The sequence below is a fragment of the Crotalus tigris genome, unplaced genomic scaffold, assembly GCF_016545835.1.
Source record: "Crotalus tigris isolate CLP2741 ecotype Arizona unplaced genomic scaffold, ASM1654583v1 scf7180000017735.2152567, whole genome shotgun sequence".
Classification (NCBI taxonomy): domain Eukaryota; kingdom Metazoa; phylum Chordata; class Lepidosauria; order Squamata; family Viperidae; genus Crotalus; species Crotalus tigris.
The window spans coordinates 1,239,499-1,251,157 of NW_024096601.1; the positions used below are offsets into that span (position 1 = coordinate 1,239,499).

Genomic DNA, 11,659 nt, shown 5'->3' on the forward strand with positions numbered 1-11,659 from the left:
AGTTAGCCTTGAAGACGCGCACAAGCCTAACGCAGCCAGCCCCGGAGAAGTAGGATGATTTGGGGAAAGGTAGTTTAATGGAATTCAGACTTTGTCCCTTGCAGCGTTTGGCAGATGAGTATGGGATTCTGTCTTAAAATGAATTCCTTCAGTATTCCATCGAGCTCTGAAATGCCTCTTGTAGGAGGTGATTTTAGTATGCTGAGGCTTTCTGGCTGAGCTCACGGGTGCCAACGGTCAAAATTACACTCTTTTCTCTGGTGGAAAGTTGCTCCGTTTTATGGATTCCTTCCTTGCCTTTGGGGGCTGCACCCTGTCTTTTGTTCCCCTGAAATGCTTCTTTGAATTAACCAAGTCATGTTTCCACCGTATGCACAGGAAACGTTATCTCAATCAGTTGCTGAGGGCAGGAGTTGAAGGAGTTTCTGCTTCTGGGCTTCACACGTACTTCTAGTTATCCCAGGAGTGACCCAGAACCTTGATCCAAGCAGGCCTTTGCCTGGATTTATCAGATCCTCATTTATTTATTTATTTATTTATTTATGAATGAGACTTATATACCGCTTTAAGTGCAAGCACTCTCTAAGCGGTGTACACCAGTAAGCAATGTATATATATATATATATGTTTTCTGAGGTTTTCGCGGGTATTTGTATATAGGTCTTTGGTTGTTCGGGTTATATATATATATATATATATATATATATATAGATATATATATATATATATATATATATATATATATTTACATTGCCCCCAACAATCTGGGTCCTCATTTTACCTACCCCGGAAGGATGGAAGGCTGAGTCAACCTTGAGCCGGTGAGATTTGAACCGCTGACCTGCTGAACACAGTCAGCTAAAGTGGCCTGCAGTACTGCACCCTAACTGCTGCGCCACCTCGGCTCTTGAACTTTTTGAGAGCTGACTTGCTTTGAAATGGTCCCAAAAAATCCAATGGTTTACAAGTGGCACAGTGGTTAGAATGTGGTATTGCAGGCGAACTCTGCCGACTGCCAGCAGTTCGATCCTCACTGGCTCAAGGTTGACTCTCAGCCTTCCCTCCTTCCGAGATCGGTAAAATGAGGACCCAGATTATTGGGGGCAAGAGGCTGACTCTGTAAACCGTTTAGAGAGGGTTGTAATGCAGTGTGAAGCGGTATATAAGTCTAAGTGCTATTGCTCTATCTGTCTGTCTGTCTGTCTGTCTGTCCGGTGGCACAGTGGTTAGAATGCAACATTGTAGGCAAACTCTGCCCACTGCCAGGAGTTCAATCCTGACCGGCTGAAGGCGGACCCAGCCTTCCATCCTTCTGAGGTCGGTAAAATGAGGACCCAGATAATTGGGGGGGAATATGCTGACTCTGTAAACCGCTTAGAGAGCGCTGTGCAGCACTATGAAGCAGTATGTAAGTTTTAAGTGCTACTGCTGTTGCTTTCCCTGCTCGCTCCACGAGCCAGTTCTCTGCATATGCTGTGGAGAAGACCCTCGGTCTAACCATCTCCCCATGGGAGAAGAAGTGAAAAGCCATCTCACCAAGTGGGCCTTCACAACACTGCTGCCTTTTGCAGCTTTCCCGTTGGGGCTCTGAAGGCTGCCCGCACGTGACGTTCCACCAGCTGACATTTCACAGTCGAAGAGACTTTCCTGTTCCCAGTGGCTTGAGGCCTAGCTGCCTGAAAGGTGCCTTCTGCTGTAGCCATCTGGCCAAGCATTAAGGTCCTCTCCATAACCACCCTATGCATAGACCTTCTGAAATTGGCAGTGGGGTGGCTGGGATAGGCAGATTCTCCCTTGCAGTGCTCCTTCTCCCAAGGAAGCATCAGATTAGACGTCCTTCGTGGGGTGAGGGGGTGATCTGCCACCCCCAGGGAGGAACCTCAGAAGATGGCCAGTTTGGGGGAGGGGAGGGAGCATGGCCATCTGTTTCTTACCACTTTGTCATTTTTTTTAGAATCACAGGTCTTTTGGAATAGGTGGAAGAGATGGCGATGACGGGAACAAACTACTATTGTTTCTGTATAGCATTTATTTTTTTTAATGGTTGTAGAGTTATAGGATTGGAAAGGGCACTTTAGATTGAGACGTCCCCTCCTTTACTCACTGCACAAATCCAAGTTAAATTCAAATTAATAATAATAATAACGATGATGATGATGGTGGTGGTTCGAAGGGACCTTGGAGGTCATCTAGTCCAACCCCCTGCTCAGGCAGGAAACCCTATACCCTTGGTGGCGAACCTATGGCACACGTGCCACAGGTGGCACGCAGAGCCCTCTCTGTGAGCGCGCGCGCCGTCGTCCCAGTCCTAGACCTTCAGCTGGGTTTTATAAAACCTTTTTGCTTTAGGCCTACGCTGCTGTGTGCAAAAAAAAAAAAAAAGGTTCAATCAATCAGCCAATTTCAACTTCTCACGGGAAAAAAAAGATCTCACAAAGTTGGAATTGATTGATTGAACTTTTTAGTCCCACTCAGTCTGCCGTTACCACCGCAGCCACGCCCAATCAATGGGCCACACCCCACCAATGGGCCACATCCACCCGGCACCCAATGATGCATGTGGGTTTTGGGTTGCAGTTTGGGCACTCGGTCTCTAAAAGGTTCGTCATCGCTGCCCTATGCACAGTGTGGTCCCATTTATTTATTTATTTATTTATTTATTTATGAGACTTATATACCGCTTTAAGTGCAAGCACTCTAAGCGGTGTACACCAGTAAGCAATGTATATATATATATATATATATTTACATTGCCCCCAACAATCTGGGTCCTCATTTTACCTACCCCGGAAGGATGGAAGGCTGAGTCAACCTTGAGCCGGTGAGATTTGAACCGCTGACCTGCTGAACACAGTCAGCTAAAGTAGCCTGCAGTACTGCACTCTAACTGCTGCGCCACCTCGGCTGCTGCACCCTTTGATCTTGGCCTTCCTTTTGAAGAGATTTGAAGAAATGTTGTGGCAGGGGAGCTCTTCTCTGCCTTTACATTTCAACTTGCTCCATAGGGCTTGAAACATTTTCTCCCCTCAATACATGTAGTCTTCCCTCGGTAGGTAGTTCTCTTCCCTTAATTGATTGTGGTTGCTGATAACCCATTTCAGTGATGGCGAACCGTTTAGAGTGCCCAAACTGCAACGCAAAACCCACTTATTTATGGCCGAGTGGGCGTGGCCCACTGGGTGGGCGTGGTTGCGGCAGTCATGGCAGATTGGGTGGGTGTGGCCAAAGTGGGCATGATAACCTCAATGTTGCTCGTAGGGAGGAATACCTGTGGGGGCTGGGCAGGGTTGGGGGAGATCCAGGGGGTCTCTGGCAGATGGGGCAGTGGGCAGGAGGCTCATCCTGCGGGGTGAGGCGAGGCAGGGCAGGGGTGCCATTGTCACAGGGCAAGGCGAGGCAGGGGCCGAGGCAGCTGCTGCCTGACACCATCAGCCCCTGCACACAGAGCCCAGTGAGCGCATGGGTATTGGGATGAATCCAGCCACGTGGGACCTTGGTGAGTTAGTGGGCGGCTGGTTGAAGAGGGATGGTTGCCATTTCCGGGGCATGGCGAGCGTGCCCACAGAGAGGGCTTTGAGTGCTGCCTCTGGCACGCATGCCATAGGTTCATCACCACTGACCTATTTGTAATGCTGATGCTTTTGTTCTCTCCTCTTTTTTCCTTCTAGTATCCCCAGCTGAGCCAGGAGTCGGCTTCTCCATTTGTCTTCATCTGTTCTAACCCCCAGGAGATGGTTATTAAGTTTCCCATCAAGGGCAAACATAAAATCTGTAAGTAGAGATATCTATTCCTGAAGGAGGGAGGAGGCTGGCAAAATAACTCGGGGGGGGGGGTCGTTCCTTCTTCAGGGGGTCTCCTAGACTTATCTGACAGCTACACAGTCCTGGCAGGCAGTGTGGGACTAGGGGCAAGCAGCAGCAGTGGTGCCAGCAACGTCCCCCAACACACAGGTCAAGATCACGTGAAGTGTTAATACCACTTTACAAGGCCTTGGTAAGGCCACACTTGGAATACGGCATCCAGTTTTGGTAACCACGATGTAAAAAAGATGCTGAGACTCTAGAAAGAGTGCAGAGAAGAGCAACAAAGATGATTAGCATATAAAGAACGGTTGCTGGAATTGGGGATGTCCAGTTTAATGAAGAGAAGGAAACGGGGGACATGATAGCAGACTTCCAATATATCAGGGGCTGCCCCAAAGAAGAGGGAATCAAGCTCTTCTCCAAAGCCCCTGAAGGCAGGACAAGAAGCAACGGGTGGAAGCTAACCAAGAAGAGAAGCAACCTAGAACTAAGGAGAAACTTCCTGACAGTTAGAACAATTAACCAGTGGAACCACCTGCCTCCAGAAGCTGTGAATGCTCCAACACTGGAAGTTTTTCAGAAGAGACTGGACAGCCATTTGTCCGACAGAGAGAGAGAGAGAGACAGACAGACAGAGAGAGAGAGACAAAGAGACAGAGACAGAGAGAGACAGAAAGACACACAGAGAGAAACAGAGACAGAGAGAGTGAGACAGAGACAGAGAGAGAGAGAGAGAGAGACAAAGAGACAGAGAAAGAGAGAGAGAGACAGAGAGAAAGACAGACAACGACAGAAAGAGTGACAGAGACAGAGAGACAGACAGAGACAGAGAGAAACAGAGACACAGAGAGAGACACAGAAACAGAGAGAGAGAGAGAAAGAGAGAGAGACAGAGAAACAGACACAGAGAGAAAAAAAGAGATAAAGAGACAGAGGGGGAGAGAGACAGAGTGAGAGACAGAGACAGAAAAGGACAGAGAGAGAAAGAGAGACAAAGACACAGAGAGAGAGACAGAAAGAAAGAGAGAGACAAAGACAGAAAGAAAGAGACAGAGAGAGACAGAGAGAGAGACACACACAGAAAGAGACAGGGAGAGAAAAACAGAGAGAGTGGGAGAGAGACAGAGAGAAACAGAGAGAGAGAAAGAAAGAGAAAGAGACAGAAAAAGAGAGAGAGGGAGACAGAGGGACAGAGAGAGAGACATAGAGAAACAGACAGACAGAGAAAGAGAGAGAGAAAGTGAGAGAGAGAGAAATACAGACAGAGAGAGGCCCAGAGAGAGAGAGAGACAGAGAGAGAGACAGTTAGACAGTGAGAGACAGAGAGAGAGAGAGACACACACAGAGAGGGAGAGACAGTGAGAAAGAGAAAGAGAAAGATACAGAGAGAGAGACAGAGAGAGACAGTCAGAGAGAGACAGAGACAAACAGAGAGAGAGAGAGAGAAAAACACACAGAGAGAGAGACAGAGAGAGGGAGACAGACAGAGACAGAGAGAAACAGAGACACAGAGAGAAAGAGACACAGAAGCAGAGAGAGAGAAAGAGAGAGACACACACAGAGAATGAGGCAGATAGAGAAAGAGATAGAGACAGACAGACACACAGAGAGAGACAGAAAGAGAGACAGATAGAGACAGAGTGAGAGAGAGAAAGAGACAAGGAGAGACAGAAAGAGAGAGTGAGAGAGAGAGACAGAGAGAGAGAGACAGAAAGAGAGAGACAGAGAGAGAGAAAGAGACACATAGAGAGAAAGTGACAGAAACAGCGACAGAGAGAGACAAAGACAAGAGAGACAGAGGCACAGAGAGTGACAGATAGACAGAAACACAGACAGAGAGAAAAAGACAGACACAGACACAGAGAGAGAGAGACAGAGAGAGAGACAGTGAGAAAGAGAAACAGAAACAGAAAGATACAGAGAGATAGAGACAGAGAGAGAGAGAGAGAGACAGTCAGAGAGAGACAGAGAGAAACAGAGACAGAGAGAGAGAGACAGAGAGAGAGACAGGGAGAGAGAGAGAGAGAGAGAGAAAGAGACAAGGAGAGACAGAAAGAGAGAGTGAGAGACAGAGAGAGAGACACAGAAAGAGAGAGAGAGAGACATAGAGAGAAAGTGACAGAAACAGCGACAGAGAGAGAGACAGACAGAGGCACAGAGACAGAGGGTGACAGAAACACAGAGAGAGTGCAGAGAGAGAGAGAGAGACAGAGAAAGAGACAGAGACAGACAGAGAGACAGAAACAGAGAAAGAGACAGAAAGACAGAAAAAGACAGGGAAAGAGACAGAGAGAGAGAGAGACAGAGAGACACAGACACAGAGAGAGAGAGACAGAGAGTGAGACAGAGAGAGACAGTAAGAAAGAAACAGAAACAAAGATACAGAGAGATAGAGACAGAGAGAGAGAGAGACAGAGAGAGAGAGAGAGACAGGGAGAAACAGAGAGACAGAGCAATAGAAAGAGAGACAGAGAGAGATAGAGACAGATACAGATAGAGACAGAGACAGATACAGACAGAGACAGTGAGAAAGAGAGAGAGAAAGAAAGAGGACAGAGAGATACAGAGATAGACACAGAGAGACACACACACAGAGAGAGAGAGATGGAGAGAGAGAGAGACAGAGAGATACAGATAGAGACAGAGAGAGAGAGACAGTGAGAAAGAGAGAGAGAGAGAGAGGACAGAGAAAGACAGAGAGATACAGAGAGACACACAGAGAGAGAGAAAAGAAAGAAAGAAAGAATCTTGCAGATTTTCTGTTTAATCAGTTGTCAAATGCTAGGAAAACCAGGAGATTCAGGCAGTTTAAAAGGGCATAAAGATTTATTGAAAGCTTAAGCTCTCTACAAGAATCTCAGCTACTATTAGCCAGGGAAATTAGCAGGATATAAGAGTAGAAGGAATTCATGGTAAGCTGGACTTAGATCTTTTACGGGCTTGAAGGGACTCCGTGACTGATGACGGATTTGACCCCTTCCTCAAACTCAGCCTGGTCATCTCCTACATCAGTGGTCTAAATTAAATGGGGTGATCTTAGTCCTGAAAAATAAGCCTTGGGTTTCCACAAGTCCTCCTTTTTTCTTCCTTTCTTTTCATCTTTAGGTGTCCTGATTCAAGAAAAAATCTGGCTTGGTTTGTAAGTGGTACTTAAAGCAGTTTCCTATTTTAGAAATTGCAGGAAACTGCAGTTTGACAAACCACAAAATGTTCCTTGAAGGCAGACGCTCAAAGGAAAGGGGAGAATAAGAAAGGAACGTGTCTCACTTCTGGTCCACGATAATTGTAGAACTGGACATGTAACATCCTAACTTTTGTCTCTAAAGGACGTTATACAATCATGTGGTTTGATTTGAGGAACTGGAGTCAGTGTAACTTCAGGGGTCAGGAGTTTTCAATCTTTCAATCCTAACCATTTCCTGATGGAAAAATAATTTTTGTTGACTTTATTTAAGACAGGGAAAACAACCCACTGAGGGTCAGTTGAAATTCTACATTTGACTTCTAACCTGTTGTCTCACCTAATCTCCAATTTCTCTGATGCACAGATGACCCAATCACATTCCCCCCCCCCCTTTTTTTTTTTTGGCTGTCTGCCTTTAAAGAGTTCTGAAGGAGATGATGAATAACGCCAGAAGGGATTTCAGTAAGTGCCAAGTTGTGATTTCCAAAGAAAGCTGCTTCTCCTTCCGCATCTCCAGAGTGTTTGAATGTCGAAATCCATGGCCTTTTGTTCTGAGCCCTCAAAGCAACCAAATTCCTGGGCAATCAGCAAAATATCCCCTCCTCCTGCTTTGAGAGGAGGGGGGATTTTTAAATAGTGAGTCCAAGGTGTTACGTGAACATCAGAGGTCATTCTGGTGTGAAATACATTGTTCCTGTTTCATTGTTTCTCCTGTTAGTGAACCTGCGGCAGGCATTCCCCTCTCAGCCATTATTTTATTATAGTAAAAAAAAAAAACCACGCATGGTAAAATCACTGCAGTCTCCCCTATTGGGAAACAGCCTTGGTATCTCTGCAGGGGTGGCCTGGTTTGCAGCAACTGGCTCGCCCTCCTGTGTTTGTAGTAGACACACTGGTATGTGTGACTTGATGTGGCTTGATTTCCTGACGTCCACTGTGGCTTTGTCTCGCGAAGCAGAGAGCCTGTTGTTGTGAGAGCTGATCAGGCAGCTGTGGCGAGACAGCCCTGAACAGGAATGCGCCTGGCAAATCTCGATTCTGCCTGTTTGCTCAAGCAGTGAGTGTGTGGCATGCCTCTCTCCTTGGGAGATCAACTTTCTCCCTTCCAGAATCCAATTCCTGTCTGTTTCTATCAGTCAGTGATGGTTTCCCTCACCTCCCCGAGGGCTTGGTTGGCTTCTGACAGGAGGGTCCCTGGCACGCTGTTGACAGATATTCCTGGCTCCGTTTTAGACAGACATCGGGCCAAGAACCGTTGCTTAGGGCAGGTGAGAAAATAATACAGCTAGCATTGGAAAGTATGTCTCTAGCATGCAAAAATTAAAGCCAGGGCACCAAGGGTGTGGACTAAGACTCGCTCTGTGCCTTCCCCACCCCACCACTCTTCCTCCTGTAGGGAAATATCTGCCCGTATTTATTTGGCATGGCTTACATTTGTCAGGGAGATTTACACTTTACAGAGGAGTCCTGGCAGCCTAATTGCTAGTTTGTTCGCTTTTGTGCCTGCATGTTTATCCACTGTGTGTAGCTTGCACAAAGTAGCTTGTCCCAGCTGGCTAGCGGCGTTCAGGTTGATGACATCTTCCAGGGCCTCTTCCGCCAATCTTGCCTTGAACCCAGGCAGGTCCAACACTGGCTCCCATTTCTTCGCATAGCTAGCCTTTCCCACTAGAATGGTGCCCATTTATCTACTCGCAGGGCAGGAGCTAGAGGCGAGTGACAGAAGCTCACCCCGTCCCACGCTGCTACCAGGGCTTGAACTGCCAGATTGCCTATCTCAGTGGTGGCGAACCTATGGCACGCGGACCAGAGGCGGTACTCAGAGCCCTCTCTGTGGGGACACGCGCCATGCCCCAGAAATGGCAACTGTCCCTCTTCAACCAGCTGCCTGCTAACTTGCCGAGGTCCCACATGGCTGGATGCATCCCAGCACGGCTGGTTTCCCTCCCCTCCATCCCATCCCTCCTGGCCTCACATTCTCTCCATTTCCCAGGCACGACCCACTGCATCGTCTCCTCAGCTGTCGGCCAGCCGTCCAGCTCAAAGGCGACTTCTCTGAACTGCTGGCGGCAGGCTGCAGAGCCCCAGAGTGCACCAGTCGAGGGGCCGGCAGGCTGTGGCTGCTGACGGACACTGTCGGCCCCCATGGGCTCACTGGCCTCTGAGTGCGGGGGCCGATGGTGTCAGGCACCTGCCCCATCCCCTGCCTCGCCTTGCTCTGCGACAATGGCACCCTCGCCCTGCCTCACCTTGCCTCGCCTCACCCCGCAGGACGAGCCTCCTGCCCACCGCCCCACCTGCCAGAGACCCCTTGGATCTTCCCCAGCCCGTCCCGTCCCCCACAGGCATCCCTCCCCATGAGCAACATCAAGGTGACCACGCCCATCTTGGCCACACCCACCCAGTCTGCCATGACCACCACAGCCATGCCCACTCAGTGGGCAACGCCCACCTGGCACCCAGTGATAAATAAGTGAGTTTTGGGTTGCAGTTTGGGCACTCGGTCTCTAAAAGGTTCGCCATCATTCGCCTATCATTTCAGGTCAGCAGGTTCTTATCTGCCTTTCATCCGGCAAGAAAAAAACAGCTAGGCAATCTGAGGATCTTCTGTTGGCAGCCCTTTCATTTGACGTGCCGTGCAGAGTTACTGAAATGGTGGGGCCTAGTGGGGGAGGAAGATGAGGTGGGGCATTGCGAGGCGGAAGCCCTATGGCAGAGGGTCCAGTTGCTCGGTCCAAGACATCAGAATGCAGACTGCTTGGTTGAACGGTGTGATGGCCCCGGGTGATAGTTCCTGGCAGGGCACCGGCAGCCTGTAATGTGTCCTAGGATGCTTTGTCCTTCAAACCCATATCTATCGGGGCATTTGCTTATTGTGGTTAAGCTGGCGACAATCTCAGCCAGATAACAAGTGTTTTCCCCCCAGGAGATGTTTTGGACTTCAGCTGCATCACGCCCCCCTCATCGGGTTTTTCATTCTTCTCCACTGCTTCATCTTGCCGGCTTTGAATCAACTTGGGGGTTTGAGCAAAACAAGGAAAAACCGTGTGAAATTAGTAAGCAGCTTGCCTTGAGGGAGCTGAAAAAGAAATGGGAGCTGACAGTGAGCAAAGCCAGATTTGTTTTCACCGTGGCTTATCGACTGAGCCAGAGTTGGTTGGGTTGCTAAGTCATCGGTTACGATTTGCAGTCCTGAGTGGAGTGGAACAAACCTACTTGTTGGCTTAGCCTAGTGAAGAGAGATGAAGAGATGGTGAAGAAGGAAAAATTGGAGGCCTCCTTCAGGATTGAATTAAATACGTTTCTCAACTTTGGCAACTGTAAGGTGAGTGGACTTCAACGCCCAGAATTCCCGAGGCAGCAGGCAGGTTGAAGCCCACTCATCTTAAGAAAAACTGTCATAGACTTTCAGAATGCAACTATAAGGCTACATGAAAGTTTTTGTCCTGAGGAGAGCCATGTTTGCATCCAGAATCTCTGTTGCCCGCTGTTTCCAAGCTTTATTAAGTGGCGCGTTCGCTCGTTGGGACCTGTTTTGCAAAGACTGCCCACTTTCATTCCATTTTGCCGGGCATACAGTCCTCTTTCTTGCTCTTCCCTGCTTCTTGCCTTCTACTCAAGGCTTTCTGCTCCGCAGCTGGATTTTGGGACTTGCCCTCTGATCTGAAATGGGAAAATTCAAGGATAGCAGCCCACTGGGGCTGGGAGAGAGAGAGAGATCTTAGAGCCTGCAATGGATTTGAGTTACAAACAGCCTTGAAGAATAAGTACTGAATAGTTCCCCCCCCCCATCCCCATTCTTTTCCCATCTCTCTTTTCAGGGAAGCTGGATTCCAAGATTCACCAGGGAGCCAAGAAAGGGTTAATGAAGCAGAAAGTAGCCATCTGAATTCCCAAATCCTCCTCCTCCTCCTCTACTGCAGTCCCCACCCTACTCTCCCGGACCCCGGAGAAGAACAGGAGCGGAGGCCCCCAGGAGGGCTGATGAGGAAGCACCTTAGGAACTCAAGGCTTCGAAGCAGAAGAAAACAAAGAAGGAAATTGCTGTTATCTTGCATCATTATAATCGCAGCCAAAAAAGAAAAAAAAATGCGCTGAATTGTTTGTGACCAAAGGGGGTCCTTGGAGAGGGTCGAATTATGCCTCAACATCTCCCCCCAGGATTTAGAGGGGTGGTCTTAGACCAGCTGGACACTGTTTGGGGTCCTCTTTGGATTATAGTTTCCACCTTTCTCCTAGTTATGGATGTTGCGATCTATATAGGTAGTCCTCGACGTACGATCACAATTGACCCCAAAGTTTCCGTGGCAAAGCGAGTCAGCCGTTAAGTGAGCTTGGCCCCGTTTTACGACCTCTCTTGCCACAGTTGTTAAGTGAATCACTACAGCTGCTAGTTAGTAACATGGCTGTAAAGCGAATCTACCTTCCCCACTGACATTGCCTGGCGGGGGGTCGCCAAAGGGGATCCCAACAGCACCTGGCTTGGGAAGACGTGTCAGAGTTGTGTAAAGCAGCAGCCAGCCAACTTGCCTTCACCCCTTTCATTAATTTACAGAGTGGGACTCAGGTCAACAGTAGGGTTGAGGATGGGCTGTCTACGGCTCTCCTCCTGTTCCTAACCCGACACCTCGCCTCAAATCATTTGCTTTTATTCACACAAACACACCCGTG

The 11,659-nt window shown here is 48.5% G+C and overlaps 1 protein-coding gene across 1 annotated transcript in view; it reads left to right on the forward strand.

The window, feature by feature from the left end:
* The window catches only part of TRIP4 (thyroid hormone receptor interactor 4), a 40,727-nt gene extending 29,649 nt beyond the window's left edge, over positions 1-11,078 (forward strand). Inside the window, exons 12-13 of the mRNA XM_039339535.1 lie at positions 3,669-3,771; positions 10,810-11,078. Coding sequence (XP_039195469.1) covers positions 3,669-3,771; positions 10,810-10,877 — 171 coding nt within the window. The 3' untranslated portion in view covers positions 10,878-11,078. The remainder of the gene's footprint in view (positions 1-3,668; positions 3,772-10,809) is intronic.
* Positions 11,079-11,659: the final 581 nt, after the last annotated feature.